Source organism: Sciurus vulgaris (assembly GCF_902686455.1).
Source record: "Sciurus vulgaris genome assembly, chromosome: 3".
Lineage (NCBI taxonomy): Eukaryota > Metazoa > Chordata > Mammalia > Rodentia > Sciuridae > Sciurus > Sciurus vulgaris.
In genome coordinates this window covers 154,113,251-154,138,195 of record NC_136463.1, presented here as the reverse complement: position 1 = coordinate 154,138,195, position 24,945 = coordinate 154,113,251, and the positions used below count along the sequence as shown (strand labels likewise).

General features: G+C 41.8%; 1 protein-coding gene across 8 annotated transcripts in view; it reads left to right on the top strand.

Moving 5' to 3' along the window:
• The window catches only part of TRAK2 (trafficking kinesin protein 2), a 56,228-nt gene extending 51,941 nt beyond the window's left edge, over positions 1-4,287 (top strand). For all 8 annotated transcript variants that reach the window (XM_079130574.1, XM_079130577.1, XM_079130576.1 and 5 more), the window contains 2 exons: positions 378-483; positions 2,522-4,287. In XM_079130574.1, the coding sequence (XP_078986700.1) occupies positions 378-483; positions 2,522-3,200 (785 nt within the window). In that variant the 3' untranslated portion in view covers positions 3,201-4,287. The remainder of the gene's footprint in view (positions 1-377; positions 484-2,521) is intronic.
• The last annotated feature ends 20,658 nt before the right edge of the window (positions 4,288-24,945 follow it).

The window sequence follows — 24,945 nt, the reverse complement described above, 5'->3', positions numbered from 1 at the left end:
GTCCCCATCATGGCATTTCTATAAAAGCAGTTTTCACCTGTGAACTCATACCACACGTTGAAAATCATAGAAGTAATTTGGCATAGAATTTGGATGATTAAATGTTGATTTTTTAATATATTTTTTCAGAGTGTATTTTTGTCTCATTGCTAATTTTTTTATGCCTTTTAATTTGCAGTTTTAAAGTTTTGAAGGATTAAACTGTATACTAACCAATTAATACTAGTGCAATCTTTTTATTTTATTTCCATATTTGGGAATTTTACTACAAAAGGCAATTGATAAATGCTTTAGTATTAAAAAATAATGATGAGCTTTTTACATTATTAACCTAGTCTTTCACTTTTGTGTTTGGCTCCCTAAAAATCTCATTTCAGTTTCAACCTCAAACCCAGGAAAGTGTCTGTCATGCACGAACTCGACATTCACCTTCACCACCTGTAGGATATTACATCCCTCTGATATCACTCAGGTTACCCCTAGGTAAGAGGGCCTGGGAAATCCGGGGCCTCGCATGAATTTCTTTATAAAATTACCTTCATTTTAATTCCCAGAATTTTAAGTAATGTTTTGTATAATTTGTTTTAGAATATTTTCACATTGTATTTCTTATTTGATCATTTTAACTCTTTGAAGTTGGCAGGACAAGTGAGTATATATTATTTAAAATGAAGAAACTGGGACACTGAAAGTTGAAGTGACTGGTTCAAGGTCAGCTAGTAAATGACCCAGTTAAGGCTATATCCAGAGTTAGCCACATTGCAAAATTTGAGGGACCAGTCCACTGCACAATACCACCTTCTCTTTTGATACTACCTATGAAGTTCAAAGGGTTCCCACAACCCTATGAAGTTCAGTAATTTGCTAAAACTCACAGAAAACTATTTTACTTATTTTATTACAAAGAAAGAACATAGGTTAAAATTAATCTAAATGAATAAATGCATAGGGCAGAGTCTCTGGGGTAAAAGAATCTCTTGTCCTTAGGGTTCATAACTCTTCTGCCATCAATGTGTGACCCAAGCCTCAGTGTCCAGAGTTTTTACTGGGGCTTCATTGTTGACTGGTTGATTACCCACATGGTTGGAGTCAGCCTCCATCCAGTTTGACTGATACTGTATGACCCAAAGCCCCAATCCTAAATCACACTGTTGGTCATTCTGGCATGACCAACCCTCACCATAAGACTTTGGTGTAGCCAGGCCCATCTTAAGTGGGACTAGCTCCCACTCTAACCAAAGACATTTCTATCAGCTATGACATAGATTGCTTCCTAGAGGAACTGAGGGCAAAGACCAGACCTCTCTGGGCAAGGCCAAATTATTTACTACACAAGCTTCTCTTGGTAAGCCATGTTGATGCCGTTTCCATCAGAGACACATCGACTATTGTAGGGATATTGTTAACTAGAAGTAAAAAAGAAAGAAGATGCAAAGAGGAATCAAGGATATAAAATGGGTAGAGGAATGAAACCTAGTGCACAAAATGTACCATAAAGTCTTGTATACTAGATAAGATGATTCATGCATTTGAGCCTTAACTTTTAGCTTTCAATATAGAGGGAAATAAGATTCTTATTTATAATATCTATAAGATAGAAATAAATCATTTGTTTAGGGAAGCATTTAAATACTATCCAATAGCGATTCTAGTCTATATTGTTCTTGTCACCAAGGTAACTTTTATAAAATTTGTTCTTGAAGGGACTTTTAATTCAGGTTGGTACTGTCATATGAATATATGACAATATATGATTTGGGAAATCTACAGTAACATAAGATCAGGGAGTTTAGAGATGGTATAAAGAATATGGACTGCACCAGATCAGAGGTTCTTAGTCGGATTAATTTGACCAAGGAGTCAAACTTGCTTGACTGTTGCTTCTTCTATACAAGTTGGTGCTCTAGAAACTTACATTTTGTTCCTAATCTTTAAAAACCTTGAAATTGTGATATACTGAGCATTTTGTAATAAAGTGTTCAGGAGAAAATTGGCTAAAGAAGAACTCTACATTCTGTCACCATTTCCTTAAGTACCTGATTTCTTATTTAGTTTTTATTCTCAACTGAGCATAAAATAAGAAGAAAGAGTCTAATGGCTGCCAAAGCTTTTAATTATTTCTAATTTCCTAAAAACACATGTTCCAAGTTAAGGTTGAGAAAAATTTGTTTCTCAAGTATCCGTATGTTACTATTGTTTGGAATTAACATTTCTTGAAAAAATGAGAATTTAATAATTAGAGATTTTTTTATTTCTCAGTAACATAAAACTGAAAATTTGCCAGGCACACTGGTACATACCTATAATCCCAGCTCCTTGGGGAGGCTGAGATAGGAATATCATAATAAGTTCAAAGCCAGCCTCTGCAACTTAGCGAGACCTTGTCTCAAAATAAAAATAAAGATTATAGCCCAATGGTAGAATGCCCCTGGGTTCAATCCCCAGTACAAAAAAAAAGATTAAACACCAGTTTAGGATTGCTTTTTATTCTTAAATACTCTCTCCTGCTTCTTTCTTTGAGCTCTGGATTTCCTTCGATATCCTGTGGAAGTAGTGGGAGCAGTTCATCAAACACAGCTGTGAATTCTCCTGCCATGTCCTATAGACTCAGCATTGGTGAATCCATCACAAACCGTCGAGATTCTACTATAACCTTCAGTAGCACCGTGAGCTTGGCCAAACTTCTACAGGAGCGCGGTATCTCTGCTAAAGTGTACCACAGCCCAGTTTCAGAGAACCCCCTTCTCCAGCCTCTTCCTAAAACCCTGGCTATCCCTTCCACACCTCCAAATTCCCCATCTCACTCACCATGCCCTTCTCCCTTGCCCTTTGAGCCCCGATTGCATCTCTCTGAAAATTTTTTGGCCTCCCGTCCAGCTGAAACTTTCCTCCAGGAAATGTATGGCTTGAGACCTTCCCGGAACCCTCCTGATGTGGGTCAGTTGAAGATGAACCTAGTGGACAGGCTGAAGCGACTGGGGATAGCCAGAGTGGTCAAGACCCCTGGCACCCAGGAGAATGGAAAAAGCCAAGAGGCAGAAATTAGTCTACAAAAAACAGATTCTGCAGTTTATTTAAATTCAGGAAGCAGCTTATTGAGTGGACTGAGGAGGAATCAGAGTCTTCCAGTCATGATGGGTAGCTTTGGTGCCCCTGTTTGCACCTCCTCACCCAAAATGAGTATCCTGAAGGAGGACTGAAGCTTATCATTACCTGACCTCTTGTACAGATTAGCACATGAAGGATAGATACGCACTGATCAAGCAATCTGGTCTGACTTGAGAGAAAAGGAATGTTGCAGAAGGATTGTGAATGTGGAGAGGGCAGTGGAGGCGTGGAAACAAGATTAGGCTGAGGTCCTTGTGGATGAAGTCTGGTAAATTGAAAGTATTATCGAATGAGCCATTAGTGTTTGAAGACAGAAAAGAAAGGCTTAATACACTCCTTCAGTTGAGTTTTCTTGTCTTGAAAATAAAAAGTGAATAGAAAACAAATTCAGTAATATTAGAACACAGCAGAAAACTGAACTTGCTGACACCTTTACTTCTAGTGAGCATAGCCAGAAGAACCTGCCTAGAAGGATGGGGACAGAAAAGGAGAAACATTGACGTTGCTCAGAGAAAGCCCTTCTGAAGAGTTGGTGTGGTAACCTCAGTCTGTTACTCACAGTAGCGAGATGCCCAAATGTTACTGCTAATGTCTGATTAAATTATGTGTCCATCTAATGGTGTGCTCATAGCATTAGCAAAACAAGGAAGCTTATCTTTTTCATTAGGTCATAAGTTGAGACTCCTTTTTTCCTGTTTTCAGGCCTTTGAGCCACTGTGAACTCAAACACCATCAAATTCGATTGTATTAATGATTACTGAAAGCTCATTTTTAAATTTGTATTTTTATACAACATCCAAACAAAAAACAAAATGTGGGTAGGGATTGGGAGGGATTTACTTTAAGAAGAAAAATATGGGTAAATTAGAACCAAGAAAACTTGTTTTTAGAATCTTTTTTGGATAATACAGTGGCAAGGAAGACAAACATCAATTGCATGTCTTTCGAATTTCCTTGGAGGCTGGAAGGGGTTAAACCAAAAGTGCAATCGATAGGAATTAGGTTATGTTGTATATTTATATATGTAAAAAATTTTTTGTAAGGAAAGTTGGTCACAACTTTTTCCAAAGTGCGCTATGCATATTTTTAATGAAAGATGACGTATATTTGCACAAAAATTCTCAGGCACATTAAATTATTATAAACTGAAGTAAAACCCAGGTGCTTGCTTTGCAAGTGTGTGTTCTGTTGTTGTTATTGTTGTTGTTTTTTTTTTTTTTTTTTTTTGTCCTAATAAAACATATCTGCCTCGTACTTGGTTATCTGTAGAATTAGAGGACAAACTTTATCGTGGAAGAGTTAAGCTTCTTCTTTTCTCTGGAGTTCTTTTTTGACAAACCAAAATGGTAAAGTGAGACCATTAAATTAGGTTTCAGTATTCAGCATTGTCACAGGAAGGCTGTGAATTAGGAAGAAGTCTTTCTGTTTTCTAAGTGTTGCTGATCAGGGTCTTGTCCCTCATCAGATGTCATGGCTTTGTCTGAGTGGGGCTGTTCAGGAGGGAATATCATTACATGAAAAATATGATGGGGAGAAGATGAGGGAGGAGATTTGTGACTTTGTTCATGAAAACAGGAGATGCACCACTTGGTCTTTCTGGTGCTTAGTTTGCAACTGCTTTGCTGCTTTAACTGAAAGACAATTTTTCTGAGGAGATCTTGACTCCCACTCCTGTGGTCCCTATTCCCAGGCCTATTCCCAGGCCAGGGGTGGTCCTTCCTCTCTCCTTTTGAGGTGCCTCCCCTATATAAAGAGCTATGTGCTCCAAAGAATTTAAAAACAACACACATACATGGTGGTAAGAATGCGTGAGTTTTTCATACTTTTTAGAATATTTTAATAAAACTTTTCTAAATAAATTCCTCAAAAACAAAGGGTAGAAATAGAACTTCCCATTCTTTCCCTTTCGCTCAGCCTTGCTGATGTCAGCAAGCATACACGCACACAATCAGAAAGGATTCTAGGCAAGTAAGTAAGACATTAGAATAGAATGTTTGAATTTCCTAAATACTCGAATACATTTTTTTAAAGTGGCATTTGAATTTCTACTCTGTAAAGTAACTCTGGGGTGATGCTTACCTTTAGCCAACTGTTTAAAGCTTTTATTTGTTTCCTAAGAAAGTGATCTTCTTGTTGCTCTGGACATTTACAATTTCCAAGAAACATCAGGAAGAGTAGGAAAATATAGGGTTAGGATAGTAAGTAGTAAAGAATGTTAAATTATCAGATTATACTGCATATATATAAATCTCTCTTTCAGCTAGATTTTGTATGTAGTGTTTCTGTGTTGGAGCATAAATTTTTTTATTGATCAATAAATATGATCACTGTGAGGCAGAGTGGGTGTTTTAGCAACCAAAATAAGCACATCTGATTAAAGAAACCAGACCTGGGTTGGGGTTTTTTGAAAATTCAATGCTTACTGATTTTATCAGAAATATTATGTTGAACAAATGAAAAATATATGCTGGTGCCATATGCTTGTCTCTAGAAAGTATCCTATCTTAAAACTGGGTTTGCTATTTTTGAAGTTTTCCACTAAACATTTTTGGTTACAGCCTGAGAATCTCATTATAAAACTACCTGCAAAGCATAGTAAGAAAAGCTAGAGCCTCACAGCAAGTTCCTCCTTAGTTTCTCTTGTATGCTTTGGTTCTGTTCATAGTTTCTTCTCTCGTGTTAGCTGGATCTGTACTTTCATGCTAGTATAGGAAACCCCAATCTTTTTGTTTTTCCTCCAGATTTTTCAGTGATTAATACCTCAGGTATTTCTGAGTATCCTGTTATCTAGTAGGAGAGATAACCTTCTTGAGCTCAGAATTAAAAGTTCTCCTGAATTAGGAAGATCCCAAATCTTATGTAAATAGCTGAAGGCATGGATCTTTAGGGAGACGTTAACGATTATTGTTACAAGTCTTTTTTTAAAACATTCTTGTGCTATATGCCCTTGATTTGACATAAATGGTCAGATTTTGGCAAGGGAGGAAATAAATTAGAGGTGCACAACAAGAGCCTATTCTCTTTTTAAAAAGGTATATTTTGCACAGTATTCAAAGTTGTTTTTCTGACCATTCTAGTACATAATTAGTACTGGGTGGTTCTAACTTCAACTTTGGACATCTGGAACTAGGGTTGTCAGTATTTAGTGCGCCGTCCATTGCATAGGGACCTGTATTCCATGTGCATCACAACTGTGCACAGTGTTGTAATAGCTGTTGCATCACGGAGCACAGACCCCTGGGAGTAGGCACAAGTGCCCTCTGTTTGGGACAGCCAGGGAAATACCATTGTGTGATGTCTGGGATTTGACTTTGTCAAACAACTCTTTGTGCACCTTTCTTTGCTTTGTAAAATGTAAATCAGATAATAAACATGAGAAGCTTCTTAAATTTTCCTTTGTCTCCCTGTGTTTTGTCCCAGCTCTTTGCTCAGATGAGCCTGCATTAAGTCTCTTTGATGTTGTTTTTAGTTGGAAAACAACCTCTACTTGTTGAGCCAACACACTAAACAAACCAGTAACAGTCAAGGAGTAAACAGATTTTACTGGATTTTGCAGATTTTTTTTAAGTAGTGTCTCTCTATCCCATATGTCCTTAGCAAAGTAACAGTAGTAATAAACTCTAATGTCTGGGATGCAGGTCAGCGGTGGACACTTGCCCTACCATCTCAAGTCATTGATATGCAGAGTTAAGTTTGAGAAGATTCAGAAATGTGAAACAACTCTTTTCCTATAGTTCACAATTTTCTCTTGAAATTCTTAACCAGTTAGAAAGGGTTTCCAAGAAACTAAATTTAAACACTATTGGCCTCTAAAGAAAAAGGGTCTTTTTATATTTTCATCTCCATTACAATTTCTGTACTTCTAAGATTCATCCATTGGTTTTAGTCAGTTTTTTTTTGCCTGCTGTGGCTAAAAGATCTGACTAGAACAAACTGTAGAGTGAGGAAAAGTTATTTGGGGGCTAACGGTTTCAGAGGTCCATAGAAAGCCGGCTTCATTCGTCAGGGCTCTGGGTGAGACAGAACATCATAGAGGAAGAGTGTGGCAGAGGGAACCAGTCCACATGATCAGAAAGAAGAGAGAGAGGTCTTCACTTGGCAGATATAAATATATACCCAAAGCCACAACCCTAACTCTCACCTCTTCCTACCATTTCAGTTACCACTCAGTTAATCCCAACAGGTATTAATTCACTGACTTGGTTAAGGATATAGCCCAATCAGTTCTCCAAACTGTCTTGCATTGTCTCACACATGAGCATTTGAGGAATACCTCACATCCAAACCATAACACCCATATAGAATTTGAACAATTTGTGAAGAATAAATTCAGTATAAGACTTCTGGATATGAAATTCATTAACACTCAATAGTGGTTTTTTTTTTTTCCTTCACAAATGAATATATTTAAGTCCAGAAACCTTTTGATGAGGGTAAAGATTTGGGAATTTGCACATCCTTTTTTCTCTATATTAAATTGGAAGTGTGCTGCTATCAAGTTTTGTTTATGTTATTCATTAGTTTATAAAAACTAATGGTCATAGTGCCACAAAACTTTCACATGAACAAAAGATGCTAAAGTACTGCAGTTAGTTGGAAAACATTTTCAGCAATAACAAAGTGGTTTTGTTCTTTAAGAAAGTGTAAGCATGCAAAAAATGATATTTGATGTTAGTGAAAAATATATTGGCCCAAATATATAAAAATCAAAGTATTATTTCACAAAATTTAATTCTTCTTACCTTCTGAGCAAAACACTAAGTTGTTAAAAAAAAAAAGCAGATTTTTCACATCACATGCCAAACAATCTCATATAGTTCATTGCCTTTTTTTTTTTGTTTGTTTTTTTCTCTCTCCCCATGTTTGGGGATTAAGAACCCTGGGCCTTGTGTTTGCGAGGCAAGCACTCTACCAGCTGAGCTATATCCCCAGCCCTCATTCCCTCTTCTATGGCTATCTTCACCATCACATAATCCTTTTTTGTTTTGTTTTGTTTTTTTGCTACCAAGGATTGAACCCAGGGGTACTTAACCACTGAAGCCACATCCCCAGCCCCTTTTAATATTTTAGTTAGAGACAGGGTCTTGCTGAGTTGCTCAGGGCCTCCCTATAAGTTGCTGAGGCTGGCTTTGAATTTGCAATTCTCCTGCCTCAGCCCTCCCAAACTGCTGGGATTACAGGTGTGTGCCACTGCACCTGCCCATAATCTCATGATCTATCCAAGGTATGAAGATTTGATTCTACACTTGGTTCATGTTCCATCCGGACTTAACCAAATATATAAATTTAAGGGTAATCAGAATTTGTACTACTGCAAAATGTTTCCAGCCACCATATGCATTTCTTGCAAAACTACCAATACTAAGTACCTGTGGATTAAAATTAATGCAGAAAAAGAAACAAAAAAAAAAAAAAATGGATGTTCAGCACCTCTGGAAAACAGTATTTCCTCATGCATGAATCTTGCATTAATGCTGAGTGGTTTTGCACAATTACCTTTTCTTTTCCCTAACTACTGCTACCCCAATTCCCTTCTGCATTCCAAAGCAATGTCTGTCTCTGACCTTAACAGGAGAATAGTCACAACCTTCATAGTGGTTTGGATATAGTCATCTTGTTTTGAAGGTAACGTGGTTTAGATATGCAGTGTTCCCCAAAAGCTCATGTGTGAGACAATTCAAGAAACTTTAAAGACAAAATGGATTGAGTTATGAGACCCTTAAACCCAATCAGTGAATTTGCTGATAGAGTAACTGGGTGGTAACTGTAGACAGATGGGTATGGCTAGAGATGAATTGCTGGCATATGTTTTATCAGAGAGAGCAAAATCTCTCTCTCTGCTTCCTGATTGTCATGTCCTGAGCTTTTCTCCACACCTTTCCTCCATAATATTCTGCCTCTCCTCAGGCCTAGAGCAATGGAGTTAGCCATTTATGGACTAAGACCTCTGAAACCATGTTTTTGTCAGATGTTTTGGTAAAGAACAAGACGTGTGGAGAAGCATTCCCCGAGGCCTGAATGATGTTCATGATGGGATGTTCATGATTAGTCACGGGGATCTTGCTGTTGCATTGCTGAGCTCTAGATCAATAAACCAGGGTGTTTGTGCCTGTCTCTGCTTGTCAGGACTCAGAACAGTGCCCACTCTTTCTAGGTATGAGGCTTTCACATGATTCCCACAACTTCCTGTTTGGCCATCGGGAATAGCTGCATGAGTCCAGAAGAGTTAGCGTGGCACCTTAAAGTTAGATCTTGAAATACAGGACATGATCAGAGGGAATGGAGCAGATTGGAGGCAACTGCAAACTCCTTGAGAGAACAGTGTCTTTTCCACACTGGGAATATTCTCATAGAGCCACAAAGGGGCTCTTGCTGCTCACAGCTGATCCCACTTGCCATCTCATGAGGACCACAGCATCAGACAAGAAGGTGCCCCCTCCTGCAGTGTACCAGGTTGTTAAGTCAGTTTGTCTCCCTTACACTTACAATGTCAGTGTTCTGACCTCCTCCCACCTCTGTTCCAAACACGAAGGCACATTTTTGGCAAAAGACATGAGAATGCCATTTCCCAAAGCCCAATCAAAAAGAAGAGCAGGTAACACTTAGTGGCTGAGAGCTTCTCTCCGCTCTGCTGTTTTAAGAAGCAGTAGCCATGCTGAACTTTGGCCCCATCTTTTGGTGGGTTCCCTTCTGCACCCGCTTCTTGTGCCTTTGTTTTCAGCCTTTCCACTCAACCCAAATCCTACTGCTTCTTATTAATCATAAAAAGGACTTAAGTACAGAATTTTACATGATAAACAGGCTCAAATATCCAACCCCTAAATGGAGATGGATTTGACTAGATCACTAATGAAATCTACCAGTTTTCCTCTTTGTGAATTTTCCTCCTTTTGAGCTTTGAATGCCTGTCTGTTTCATCGTCTGTGACACTTGGAGTTGTGGCAGCCCCAGGGCAACCATGAGGCTTCCGTTGGTCAACACACTAGGCCTAAGAGACTCTGGTTCACCCAGGACACTCAGGAGCCTTTGTACTGACCCTGATGGCATTGCCTTCAGACTCGTATTTCATGAAGTTAATAAGCCTCTTTGACTTAAGCCACTAGTAGTCAAATAATAGTTGTACATATTTTAACTAACCCTTGGCGCATATTTTGAAAAATGTCATTGTAAACATCAGTGTTCCTCAGGGCTCGGTTCTAGACCCTCTCTTCTTACATGATACCCTCTTCCTCTGTGATCTGATCCACTCCCTTTGCTTGAAAGATTATTTACTCTGAAGACTCCCAAATCTGTTTCTAGCCCAGACACTTCTTTGAACTCCTAGAACATGAAATAAAACTCTCTGGTAATGTTGCAGGATTCTGGTTCAAAGAAACAGGACATGGAGGCTTGCACACAGGAAGCAGTGTTTATTAGTGCCAGCGCTGGCCCTGAGCCCCGAGAACAGTGGGGCATTGCCTTATATATCCTGTTACATGTTAGACCCTTTACATGTTAGACCCTTTGTCTCCCCCGTGTGGTCACACACCTTCTGATTAGGCATTCTGTACTATGGAGCTGCAACAGACCTGTGCATGTGCACACAGGCACTGCTTGTGCAGTGTCTACTTCCCTTGTTATGGGAGAGCTCTTTGTTCTGAGAGGGATTTTACCATATTCCCCTCCTTGATGCTTGCATCCTCTCAGAGTCAAAGAGCATCATCCTGATTCAACAGCTTATACTTTTATACCATCATAACATGTGCAGCCATTTCCCTTTCAACCATAGCCTCCATGAGACTGGAGACAGATCTTATAACCAGTGGTAGCAGGCAGGGTCTGAGTAGGCAGGCCTCCATCTTTAAAACCAAAACACTTCTGAGAGTTTTGAATCCCCCCAAAATTGAAAACCATCTTCCAAATAATTCCGCGAGATTTCAACTTTTCCACGTCTGGACTGGGACATGAGCGATCTTTCTCATATAATCTATGATTTCTTCTATGACCTTGCCTTCATCATTAATTTGTAAGCAAAAGTTGCTCGGGTTAAATTTCCCACATAACCCCACCTTCATAAGCAAGCAAGTAGTCCAAGGCTAAGCAGTTTTGATAGACAGTATTGTGCATTTTAGTGCTTTGTTTGGCTAGTAAATTATGGCTTGTTGCAATTTCATTAGTAATAATTTCAATAACGGCTTGTGGCCCGATAATGGGGTTTGACATATAAATAACAGTATGGTACCCTCTGCCCAGGTGGCAGGGCCATAATAGTGAATTATCATTCAGGAGACCATTCATCATCTTTCCATTTACCAATTACCAGGGCTGTCCACTCCTGTTGTGCTCCTCAGGCTTCATGTACAGGGACTTCCAACTGCTCCCCTCTGGCTAATGGAAGGAGGGAAAAGGAGAAGCTAATTGTCCCCAGTACACAAGATCTGGACCAAAATCAGGGCAATTTAGCATAGGCAGGCCTTCCACATATTCAGTATAGTCCACCTGGGACCTGCCATTTGATATCTGTGGCAGCATTGTCCCAGGCCTGTTTGAGGTTAGGAATTTTGACAGCAGATGGGGATTTGGTTTGGTGTGATTTGAGGATTCCCTACTACTGGTTTTTCTGGGTAGTTATATTATAGAATTTTTGGTCCAGACATGTTAAAGTCCCAACTGAAACATTAAACTATTTTCCCTCTTGGGCAAGACAATATTTTCCAATAATTGATGTTTTGTGGAACCAACCACCAGTAATTGAATGAGAGATGTTTCTTTATAGAGCTCATGAAGGTCTTGCTCCTTAGCCTCCCATGCCCACTGATCCCCCATATTAGTTCCTGCACCCACATAGCCAGAGGAGACATTCAGAGATTGGACCATAGTTTCTGCCAAGGTTAGGAACAGGTTTCTGGTTGCAGTAGAGATGGGGAATTCAGCCTCCATCTCTTCGTAAAAGGGATGGAAAAACTTAGTGGGAGGAATACTTAAATGGAGTTGTGACCTTTTTGATGGATATTGGGACCCAGGGGTTTGTGCCCTGTCAATTTATAGCTACCCCAATTTTGTGACCATTTTTCTTATGGAGTATTCTGGGTTAAGGATGGTAAAATTAATGGGATTACAGGCCCCTAACCTACAGCTGGAGGTGGCAATACCCTTTCGGAGGAGTGCTGTTTCATCTTTCTCTTGCTGGGTGGCCCATAATGCACAGCTCCAGGAGGGACAGTAGCCATTATTACTGGTGTATTAAGGTTGAGTTGAGAGTTGCTCACACGTGATTTATCAGTGAGTCTGTATTCCTATTCCCAAGATAACCCTCCACAAGCCTCTGTAGACCACCAGGACAAGTGCTTATTTATGGCTTCACACATGTCAAAAAGGACTGACACTGGCTGATTGGGGTCAATAATTTGGACTCAGTTAATTGTTTGACCCATATTGTAACTGCTTAGGACCTCTAGCCATTCCTCAGTTGGGGAGCACTGTGGGTTGAAATGTGTGTTGGTTCCCTTGCTGGCAGATAGTAGTCTTATTATGCTTACAGGTCTTAAAATTGTTCCTTGACAGGAGAAATGGGTATGATAAAGTAGGGTTGTGGCAATGCACCAGCCTGATTGAGTCACGCGAAGGCATGGGTCACAGGATGAAGAACTTAAGTCTGCAAACGGGCCAGATTAGACACAGCCAATAGCAACAAAACATCCTGTCAAAGGAGGTCAAAGACTGCTGACAGAAGCTTTTCAACCCAATGCCAGTCGGACGCAGAGATGAGTATGTGGTGGCAGTGCCAAAGCATTACACTGAAGAAGCCAGTATTGGAAATAAGAATAGTCCAGTTCTGGCAGGCAGCCGATTCCTCAAGTTTTGCCATGTGAAGTTTCTTGAGTGATTAAAGCAAGGCTGCTGTCCTCGGGAGTCTCTTGGATGCAGTTCACTTGTTTCAAATGGTCAACTTGCATGGCGCAGGAGATCAGGAATGGATTCCCAGTCATAAGAACCTGGATTTACTCTGGTCCAATGGATCCAGGGGACTGCCTCAGCCAGCTTCACAGCAGTAGATGTGGATAAAATGATAGTGAACAGATCCCTTCAAAGAACCTTCAGGAGTTGGACATTCCATTCTTTTGCCCAAATAGCATCTCCTGGTTTAAATGGGTGGACATCTGTGGTCAGCCTCACAGGTCATCATTCCCTGACCCAGGGATGCAGGCGTATTGTGGTCAGGATTGAGCCCAGAGCCTGCATTGTTGCCTCAGAGTAATGCTTCCTGATTGTTTTAGATAGCCTTGTATACCCCTTATAATGGGAGAAGAGCGTCCATAAAAAATGTCATAAGGGGAGAACCCTGTCTGTCTAGTGAGTCTAGATCTAATCCTCAACAAAACAATTGGCCAGTGTAGGTGGGTTTCCTGACATAGTTTGCTTAGTTGTGACTTTAGAGTTTGGTTCGTTCGTTCTTCCTTCCCAGAGCTCTGGGGATAGTATGCAGCGTGTAATGTCCAGGTGATCTTCAACCCCTGTGCCTTCAATTGTCCCACCTCAGCCATGTACTTTGGCCCATTATCCAATCCCATGGTGTTTGGGATTCCAAACTGAGGAATGATTTCCTTTAGGAGAAATGGAGCCACTTCATGTGTCTTCTCTGTGAGTGTAGGGAAGGCCTCTATCCAGCCAAGAAATTACACACAAAGACTAGCAAATACTTAACCCCAAACCTGGGGGAGCTCAGTGAAGTCCAAAACTATTTCAAATGGGGCCCCTCCAACACTTTGTACCCCAGGACTTAGGTTCCTGATGAGGGTTATTTTGGGCACATTTTTCACACTGTTTGCACACCACTCGGGCTAAGCTGGAGAGCCAGGGCCAAATGTGACCTCAAGAACCATCCAGCCAATGTGAGTCTCCCAATGGAACTGCTTGACTGGGACTAAGGCTAGGGCCTTGGGAATTGCTATGTAGCCATTTTCAAATCACCATCTGCCCAAGAGGTAGTTCCCATTTTCAGTTTTAAACTAGGTATTCTTACATTGTGAGTTTCTGAGGTCCCTTTCTGCCAATAAATTAGGGAATAGGGCAGCAGCCAGAGCCATTGATTCTATTACCCCCTTGGAGGCCACGAGCTTTGCCTCTCAGTCTGCTTTACAGTTTTCTCAAGTGACCGTGGCATTTCCCCTCTGATGTCCCCAACAATGCAGGCCTGCCATCCTTTTAGGAGCCCATACAGCATCTAAGAGTTGAAGGATTTGAGTATTTCTGTCTTTCCCTCCTGAGTCGATTAGGCCCTTTTCTTTTACAAAGCTCCATGCATGTGGAGGGTGGTGAAGGCACATTTAGAGTCTGTGTATATGTTGACACGTATCCCTGCTACCAGCTGAAGGGCTTGGGTAAGCGCAATGAGTTCTGCTTTTTGTGCTGAGGTTCCTTTTAGCAGAGGTTCTGCCTCAATGGTGGAATTCAGGGTCACCTGGAGGACCCAGCAAGGCATTCTTTCTCTTCCACAAAATTGCTACAATCAGTGAAGTACTCAGCATCAGAATGCTTGAGAGGATGGTCTGTTAAGTCCAGTCGGCTGGAAAATACCTCATCCATGACTTCGATGCAGTCATGATGTGTTTGAGCTGGTATAATAGGCAGTATGGTCCTATGGTTCAAGGTCCACACTACTTCCAGGTTGATGCACAGATTTTGCACAGCATTCCCTGATATCTGGCCATCCAGGCATTAGTTGATATTGTTTATATTCCCTAAATGTCAGTACTGAGCATGGCACTAATTCTTGCCCCATAGTCAGTTTGTCAGCCTCTGACACTAAGAGGGCCGTGGCCACAAGTGCTCATAAGCAGGATGGCCAGCCTTGGGCAACAGAGTCAAGTTGTTTAGAGAGGTATGCCACTAGATGATGCCAAGACCCCAGCATCTGGTTCAGGACCCCCACTTCAATGCCAGTATACTCATGTGTGTACAAGAAAGGCTTGGACATGTCTGGGAGTCCCGAGCGGGGTGCGTAGGGAGGGCCAATTAATATCCTCAATGGGCTTTTGTTGGACTCATTCCCATAATGAAGGTTCTCCTTCTCCTCTCTTTGTGGTCTCATAAAGAATTTTTGCCAAGATAGAGAAGTTAGGTATCCGAGATTGTGACAGAAACCTGCAGCCACAAAAGGAACCTGGCGTGTGGGTTAAAAAGACAACCAGTAATTGAGGCAGACAGGACCATGTATTCTTTGGGGCTAGAGTCCTTGGGATAGGGTAAAAATGGAGGTAATTGACTTCTTCTTGAGAAGAGATTGTTTGGGCCTTTTCTCCTTGAAGAGCCTTGTAAGCCAGCTTTCCACAGGAGAGAGGAGTAGTCCGTGCTCTTTTCACACAATCCTCTCATGTCTGCCCCCGCCAACAGTAGCTGCCTACATACTGAGCACTGTACAGCTATGTTGGTCCACTGGGAAAAGCTTTAAATCAGAGGCTAATGTGGTGCTAAAATGGATGGAGAATTTTTAAATCTTTGAGGCAGTCTAGTCCAGGTCAGTTGGATTTTGCCTCCATTCTCAGTATTTTTCCACTGAAGACAAAGATGTGCTTGACTCTGAGGTGTGGAGCAGATGAAGGAGAAGGCTCCTTGAGGTTCAGGCATTTGAAAAAAGGCAGGTTCGGTGGGAATGAGACCCCAGGAGAGAAAGGAATTAGGGACAACTGGGTGCAGGGTAAGGTAGCCTGGTTTACTGCTGGCAGGTCTTGAACTGGCTGATAGCCATTTGCCTGGCTTTCTGGATTGGCAGGAGAGGTGTGTTCCAGGATGACAGGCCAGGGTAGGAGGATTCCATACTTTAGAAGTCTCTCGCAAGTGCCTCCGGATCTCAAAATTGTGCTTTATGAGGAATGAAATATTGTTTTTGGAAGGTGTGGTCCCAGTCCCTATTTTTATTCTCTTTTACTCTTAAGAGTATGTTTTTGGGCCAGTTTAGGAGGATTATCTTCGGTCCACTCCCAGGCAAACCGTGAAAGGAAGTCCAAGTGCCCTACTTTGGACTTTCTATGAGACTATAGAAGTGCCACTCTTCTCCTTGAGAGATCATCAGAGTCAGGATTTTCATTTCTGGCTTTCCTAGGGTTAGGGTGGCTTGGAAGTGATTTGAAAGTTATCTGCACCTGCAGTTTTCTCAGTAGGGCCCCAACCTCCACAGGGAAGGAAGGGAAGTATAGGAATTTATGAATAACTTCATGGCTGCCTAAATTGCATCATTGAAGCAGTGAGAAGGGGTGATGAGCTCGGCTTCCTATGATCTCCACAACAGTGACTTGTGTCTGCAAGAGGGGGCCCAGAGGTTGAGTCACCGTGGAGTGTTCTGCCTTGTATTGAACATGAAGTCCATGAGCCAGCCCCCCGATGGTCATTTGGACCATAGGCTCTTGGGGGCCTAATAAAATGGAGCCTTGTTTGTCCTAGTCTTCCTCATAGTTTCCCATGGTGGCCAATCCAACAAAATCATCCTCAGGGGCTTCACATGGTTGTTGCATTGGTACCGTCCTGAACCACTTGGCCTCTCCCGCTTCATCTGAGGACTGGGTAATAATCCTCTCACTGTTGTGGGCATTCATTCTTCCAGTAACCTTCTTAATGGCAATGAGCACAATTGTTCCTTCCTAATCTCACCTCTGGGCAAGGTGATCCTTTTTGTCATCTTCTTTTCTGACCTCAGCTTTGGCCCAACAGGACACCTTCTCTGTGAGTGACTTGACCATTTCACTAGAGCGGCAGCAAGCAGACCTACTTTTTCATTTTCTGGTCTGTTTTACATCAGGCCTCTTGATCACAGCTGACAAATACTTCTGTCACAACCTCCCATAGTTGGCTGGCAAATCCCTCTCACTTCTGTAGTTTACTCTGCATGTCTCCCTCAGTCTGACCACCAAAGGTTACGCTAACCATTTACTGATATTTGGCTGCTTCTAGGTTGAAGGGGTTGTAAAGATGGAACACTTTCCATAGCTTCTCATAGAATTCATTTGGGTTCTCTTCAGGTACCTGGAACATCTCTAAGTTCTTATTCACATTCATGGCCTTCTTCCTTCCTGCCATCTAAAAGAGCCTCTTGATAACGCTCAAGCATCTGAAATCCCTGGTCATCATTAGGGTCTCATCAGGGATCTTTCTCAAGAAATTGTTTCTGGAAGTAAGCCTGAGCATTCATGGTTCCTGCCAGGGCATGTTCCTCTGACCACTTTAACACGGCTTGGGTAATTCAGCAGCATTCTTCAGTGTTAAACAGTCAGGAGTAGCTGGAGGCAATCAGTCCAAGTGGGCTTGTGGGTCTGGGACTGCATAAAATCAATCACAGTCTGAGGTTTCTCAGTGAAGGAGGGAGTATGGTTTTTCCAATTCAGAAGATCAGAGGTGATGAAATGTTGATATATGAAGGTGCATTATGCCCCTTCCACCTGGCTGTCTTGATCATAGTAGATGGGCTTCAGGTTTCTCTTCATGGCATCTGTTGGGCACCTGGGAAGCGGGGCTTCACATGGCCTCATGGGAGAGGTGGTCTCAGGGGTGTGAGCAGCCTCTCATGGGGTTCCAGCTGCATAGGTCAGGGGAGTGCAGGTGGCCACGAGGATACAGTGGTGCATAAGGTGGGGGAATCTCCTCTGGTTCCCCAGATAGAATGAGCTTCTCAGGTTCTGGTCAGCATTTTGAGGAGCCATCAACTGGGCCAGTATTACAGTTCTCTTCCAGACAACCCTTCAGCCAATGTGACAGAGAAGATCATGTTTTGCCAACAAAGTAGGAGAATTGGTGAGGGTAGCCTGGTCCCCAATGATAACCCTGCTAACTAGTTCTTTATCTAGTGACCTGTCAGAGGTCCAACCTACTCTGAAAGAAAGCCAATGTATTTCACAAAATGTCTGGAGTTTTCTGGAAGTCAACTTAACTCCATAGTCTCTGGAATATCCCTTTTGAAATTTTTTTTTTTATCATTCACTCTAGAGTAAGTTTACTCTGTTTGCAACCCATTTCCTCCCCCTAAAAGACAATATTCACACACATGAGAAGGGAAAGGGGAAAGGGGTGAGAAATCGCTTTGTCCATCGCCAGCTGCTCTCTTCACAGAGATATTTCAGGGGCCTCTTTGCACTAGTGGGACTCTATAAACCCCAGTATCCTGACCCCTCCGAGAGGGCCACCCTAAGCCGTTTGAGGATTGCCATGGACCTGCTGATCAGAAGTCCACACTGGCTTTGGCCCCCGGGCGAGTTGGAACTCTCCCATTGTCCATCTCATTCACTCACTCTCACACGACTCTGCAGCCCTCTGTCTGAGACTTGGGATTTCATCCTGTGCAATGGAGACTACTTGGGCAACTCTGGGAGGTGATCAGGTGCCCCATCTGCCATTTAGGGCCAGTCTGCTTCTGGAAGCTGGGTTCCTACCTGTCCTACAGGCGGTGCTCCCTGTGCTGGTTCCTGGGCTCCACCTGGTTTTTGTGCTCCTAGGGTTCTTGTCCTAGCACACCAGGAGGGCTAGTCTCATGAATTAATCGGCCCGCTGGCACCAGGTGAGGTCACCTCGACCAGCATCCTGGTGACAAGGGAGGTGAAACACCATTTCCGAATCCCAGACACAAGCCCCCAAGAAATGGTGCGGGATTCTCACAGAGATGGGACATTGAGGCATTCTGCCAGGAAGCAGCATTTATTAGTGCCAGTATTGGCCCAGCGGATTCGCACCCAAAGACTGAGCCCCAAGTGCTGTGGAGCTCTGCCTTGTGTGTCCTGTTAGCATCCCCTTCACACGTCAGACGTCCCCGAGCTGCAGCAGAGCCACGCATGTGCACACAGGCGCTGACTGTGCCACGTTGCCTTCCTTTTGTTCTAGGAGAGCCCTTTGTTCTGGGAGGACGCTTACACAATAACATCACCACTTGGGCCTCTCCCTGGCACTTATAATCTCACCCCTAAACTATTTATCCCCCAGACTCTCCTACCTCAATAAATGGCACTGCCATCGACTGAATGGCTCTAGCCAGAGGCCTCAGAGTAGTCATGCCCCCTCCTTTCCTTCATCCTAACATCCTGCCAATCGCCAGTTCCTAATGCGTTATCGTCTGTCCATCCCCACACCTGTCCCTCAGCAGGGGCCACCCTGGGTCTTATCTGCCTCTACCACAGCCTTCTGACTGGTGTCCAGCCATTTGTCTTGATTCCTCCAAATCTTTCTCTACGTCACAGTCAGAATGGTCTTTCTGATATTCAGATTGAGTCAGTTCCCTTCTCAATTAAAGCTGTTCCCGACAGGAGTAATGCTTGATACCAACTCACACTGCACCCGAGTCTCTTAACACAAGATTCGCTGAACTGGCATTGAACTTACTGTTTCTCCATTAGTCTCTAGGCTCTAACGAGCTAGGAGCTGAGGCACAGGAGGACATCCCCACACCTACCCACAGCTCCTGGCCTGCAGGAGACAAAAAATGTGCAGTTGAATGGACGAATGCATTTATAACAAGGCTTTTAACTAGATAGTGACCTAGAAGCTGATCATGAAATCAATGTAGAAGATTAGAATCAGCTTTCATTTAGAAAAGAAAAACAAATAGAAAAGTAAGCAACAGGGGTATTATTTCATGAAACTTTTTATGATAAAATGTATAAAATATACTTTATGTTGCAATAAAATCAAAATGAACAAGCACTTTTTTCCTATGGTTAGAAAGCAGTTTTATTTAGGAAAAAAAAAAAAAAAACTGAAACCATTGGTTATCGAAAGAGATCCCTGCCCAGAGCACATTGTACATTAACAGATTTCAAGGACTTAAATTCAAGAAATAAAGTGCCTACTTTAGATTTCTAGGTTTCTGTGAGACAACAGCATAGGAATTTAAAATCCATCACAGATTCTGCTTGACAACTATGGCCAGAGGCCAACTATGCCTAGGAAGGCTCTTTAATGCTATTTGCTCTGAAAATAGATCTTAAACTTATTTTGTCTTATGGTTGAGGCTTACAGTGGAAACCTAGTGTGAATTCCTTGGTATTACGGCCAATCACTGATTTGGGTCTTGGACAATTTAACTTCCCTCTTTAAGAACACAGTGCCCAAGCCAGTGAGGTCCTGCCATTCTGTTTCCATAGCAACAAAAGAAACAAACTTTCACCTGCCATCTCCTAAGAACAACCTCACAGACAGGCCCAAGTCAAAGGATTGGAATGGAGGGGTTACTTTCTCTTCTAGTTTGACTTTCATGGCAATACTGAGAGAGTGAACCCAACTGTCTCCAGAAGGAAAGTTGACATTCATGTCACTTTGGCCTTTGTGAAAACCTGTGATTGAATTCTCTGGAAGTCTATCTCTGCATGCTGTGGATCTCTGCTTTGGCATCTCAACCACTTGGAATAAGCACTAAAGTCTTGAGTTTTGGAGCCTCTGGATTTGACCTAAACTGAACTCTAATTTTGTGGGGATGAGGAGTAGTTTCTCTATAACATCGTGGTTTCTTTAAGACTCTTGATCTTGGAAGGAACCATATGGGAAAAACGAATCTTCAGGCAGTCCAAGGTAAACTCTTTGGAAAAGATAGTTTGTGTGTGTTTTTTTTCCTGCTAGTTGTTTAACCAGCAACTCTCTCAAGGCTCTGTTGGCTCACTGGTGACTATGGCGATACCAACTGGCACATTCAGCATTCTGGGCCTCCAGGGATTCATCAGAGAGAAATGTAGAAAAGGTAAAGAAGGGGAAAAGAATCCTTAAACACACACACACACACACACACACACTCACCTCAGAAATAAACATTATAACACCAAGTCACTACAAGTGAGGACCATCTGTGCTGATATGGAAATACCTACTAGATCTCCTGTTACATAAAAAGAACAAGGTGTAGCATAGTATACATAATACGCTCTCATTTATGTAAAAAAATTCAAAGACACACACACACACACACAGTATTTCTGGAAGGATATCCTTCCAGGAAAAAAAAAAAAAAAAAAAAAAAAAAAAAAAAAAACTATTAAAAGAAGTTCCCACTTGGGAAGGTACTGGAAGTCAAGGCTGATGCTCATGATGCTCAGTAGGGGGCACAGTCACACATTGCCATGCTGATTAGTAAATGGCCATTGCCCAAGGCCCTCAGATGTCCTCTTTACCACCTTGCTTGTCCCATCTCCACCCCACCCCCAACACCCCAGACCACCCTGTGGTTTAGCAATTGGCTTGAGGTGGGAGGGCAAGGACTCCCCCAGAACCCCATTCCAGCCCTATAGTTCATGTCCATTGTGTTTGTTCAGTAGCCTTGTCTTATAGGTTAAATGTTTTAGATGTTTAGAGAAAGAGGACTCAGCTTTTTAATAAGTTAATATACACCAAGGCATTGTTTATAATGAGAAAAAAGGGAAAATAAAACACTCATCAGTAGAAAACTAGTTAAAAATATAAATAAGTACATCCATAGAATAGAAATTTATAGTCACGATGATGTGGAAACAAATCTCAGGTTTTGTTTCTATTTTTTTTTTTTTTTTTTTTTTTTCCACATTTGGCAGGGATGGTACTGGGGATTTAACCCAGGGGCAATTTACCACTAAACCACATTCTCAGCCCTTTTTATTTTGAGACAGGGTCTCACTAAGTTCCTGAGGCTAGCCTTAAACTTGCAATCTCCTGCCTCAGCCTCCCAAGCCACTGGGATTACAGATGTGCACCTGACTCAGACTTGTTTTAAATATTTGCTTTGTATTTCTTGTGAAATAATCTGATGCTGGAGGAGTGGAGTAGTTATAAATGAATGAGATTAGACATGAGTTGCTAATCACTGAAACTATGGGGTGGGCAAGTTCATTACATGTATTTTTTATTTTGTTTAGTTGTAGGTGGATGCAATACCTTTATTTTATTTTTATGTGGTACTGAGGATCAAATCTAGGGCCATACACATGCTAGGCAAGTGCTCTACCACTGAGCCACAACCCCAACCTCAAGTTCATTATATTTTCTGTACTTTTACATTTAAAAAATTTCTCCATTGTAAAAACTTAGATTTGAAAAATATGGACATAGATCTATAGTTACTGACATAAAAGAAGCTTATGGTATTTAAAAAAACAATTGTATATACAGAACATAAGTTTAGTTTGTTCCCAGTTATAGAATATTATATAGAATTCTGGAAAGCATTAACCAAAATGTTTTCAGCGGTCATCTCTAGGTGTTAGTATTTGGGATATTTTTCACTGCCTTAGACTTCTGTTATGATTTTCTTTCTTTATACAATGAGCCTATTTCAATTTAACACATATACAGGCAAATAAGAATATTCTACTAAAAATAAACAAATAAAATTTCCTGTATGTAAAATGCCACTGTGGGGTTCATGATATTCCTAATCTCTGCCATTGGTTCTTATGTGCAAGGCAGTGTTCTGACACGTCTCACTGTGTGGCAGTGAATGAGGCAGGAATTCCCATGGTTCCCATTTTGCAGATGAGAAAACTGAGACTCAGAAAAGTAAGTTTCTTGCTGTCCCACTCCTAAGCAGGGGAGGCTGTAAGCAAAGTCAGGTCCCTCTAATTTCAATGCCCAGGCAGAATTTCAGTAGTCTTTTGTGTATTTAGGGGTTGGGGTGCTAACCCTGACATTCTAGGTCAATTTTCATTTTTTAATATATGTTTTCTAATACTTGTTCAGATAGGTGCATACTTTCAAATAATTGTATTGCATATGTATTATTTTCTTTTTTTTCAAAAGCACTTCATGTTTCCAAAGGTTTTATTTTATTTGTTTTGTTTTGTGGTGCTGGATAGAATCCAGGGCCTGGAACACGCTAGGCAAGTGCGCTACCACTGAGCTACACCCCCAATCCCTCTATAGATTTTAAACAGTCGTTTCAAATTTATGTAAAACTCCACTTATTGTTGTACCACACATGCAATTTACCTATGCATTCTGGTTTTTGAAGCCTAGTATTTAATATTATCTATAATACTGTAATGATGATTATAAGTTCTGGCACTTCATCTGTGGGTTCTTTTCTTCCTGTTGAGCTGGTTCCTATGGTTACAATGACTCAAGTTACTAGTCAGGTAAAAATATTCATCTAACACAAGTCACATTAGCAGGCTCAGGGGCAGCATAGGGAAACCCATGGTGGAGTCCTGGCCTTCAAGAACTACACAGTCCAGTTGGGCAGGAAAGACATGGACTAGGGAGGGAAGTTGCTAGGAGCTGGCCTGCCTGGCCTATCACCTCCTGTCCCAGGATTCCTGCTAAATCCCCCAGGTTCAGGGTCGGCACCTTTCTTTATTGGGTCTAAACAGAAGCAAAGCTGCTTTCTTGCTATTGCAGCAACCTCCTTCCTGACTCTCACCTGCTTCCTAGTCCCTGTGGCCTTGTCTTCTCACCAGGATTGCTCCACCACATCTGCTTCCCTGACCTTGTCTGCTTCACTTTCCTTGACACATGACATCGCCTAACAGGGCCCCCAGGCACAGTGAAGAATGGACAGCTATACATGGTAGCCCTGTCACCTGATCTTCAAGCCTACCCTCCTTAGCCTCAGCTTCTACTGCATGTGGCCCCCTGGTACCAGGCCCCTGGCCTGGCCCAGCCCTGCACTCACCTCCACCTGCCCTCACGGCCTGTCTTCCAAGTCCAGGTCCCGCCTCAGCACCCAGCCAGCTCTGCTGACTCTGCACTGACTACAGACTCCCTAGGACAAAGCCCAGGTCTTCCTATGTCCCAGCGTTTAGCAGAGTGCTCATGGCACCAGCCTGTAAGTATTAATGCTGTTAAATCAGCCTTTACAAGTAGTGAGTAGTCACCTCACATCTTTGCTTCTCAGTGTTCACATCTGTAAAGAGACCTAATCTTCAAGTTCCCTTTAGCTCTAGAAGTCCTTAGACCAAGTGCCCGAGTTCCTTATGCATCAGTCATGTTAAATAAAAAGGTTTATTCTTTCATTTTTCAACTTAAGCAAATTTATTCCAGAGTACTATTGAAATCAGCCATTGATTTAGAAATTGAAGTTTTAAATCAACTATCATTTTAAGTGTTTTGTTGGGTTATTGGTTTTCATAATTTTGGCATTTATTTTTAATGAAATAAACCACTGATATCACTTAAAACACAAATAATGTTAAAAATACATTGAGAAAAAGTCACAGTCTCTGTCCCACCCTGAACACCTGTCAGTTGTACTCCTCAGAGGCAATTATTTTCAACTCTTAGCTATTCCTTTTGGAATTTAACCTCATGCTTCTAAACAATGTTGCCCTTTTGTTGCTGGTGTGGTTGCACTGCTGGGGATGGAACTCAGAGCCGCAAGCATGCTGGGCAAGTGCTCTATCACAGCCAGCTCCCAGTTAATTTTTCAATTTTACACCTCCTCTATTGATTCCTAGCATAGTAAATAAGATTTGGCTGCTACACATCCTCCTTCCATTCCCCTCCCCCACTCTTCCAGTGAAGTCACAATTCCTTTTTTTGGGGGAACAGGTCCCATTTATTTATTTGTCTATTTATTTATTTTGATTCATGGTACACAAATGGGGTACAACTCTTGTTTCTCTGGTTGTACACAAAGTAGAGTCACACCATTTGTGTAATCATACATGTACATAGGGTTATGATATTTGTCTCATTCTGTTATTTTTCATTTCCCGCACCCCCTCTCCACCCCTCTTTTTCCTCTATGCAATGCATCCTTCCTCCATTCTTGTCTCCCTCTCACCCCCACCCCATTATGTATCGTCATCCGCTTATCAGAAAAATCATTTGGCCTTTGGTTTTTTGGAGTTGGCTTATCTCACTTAGCATGATATTCTTCAACTCCATCCATTTACCTGCAAATGCCATAATTTTATTCTTCTTTAT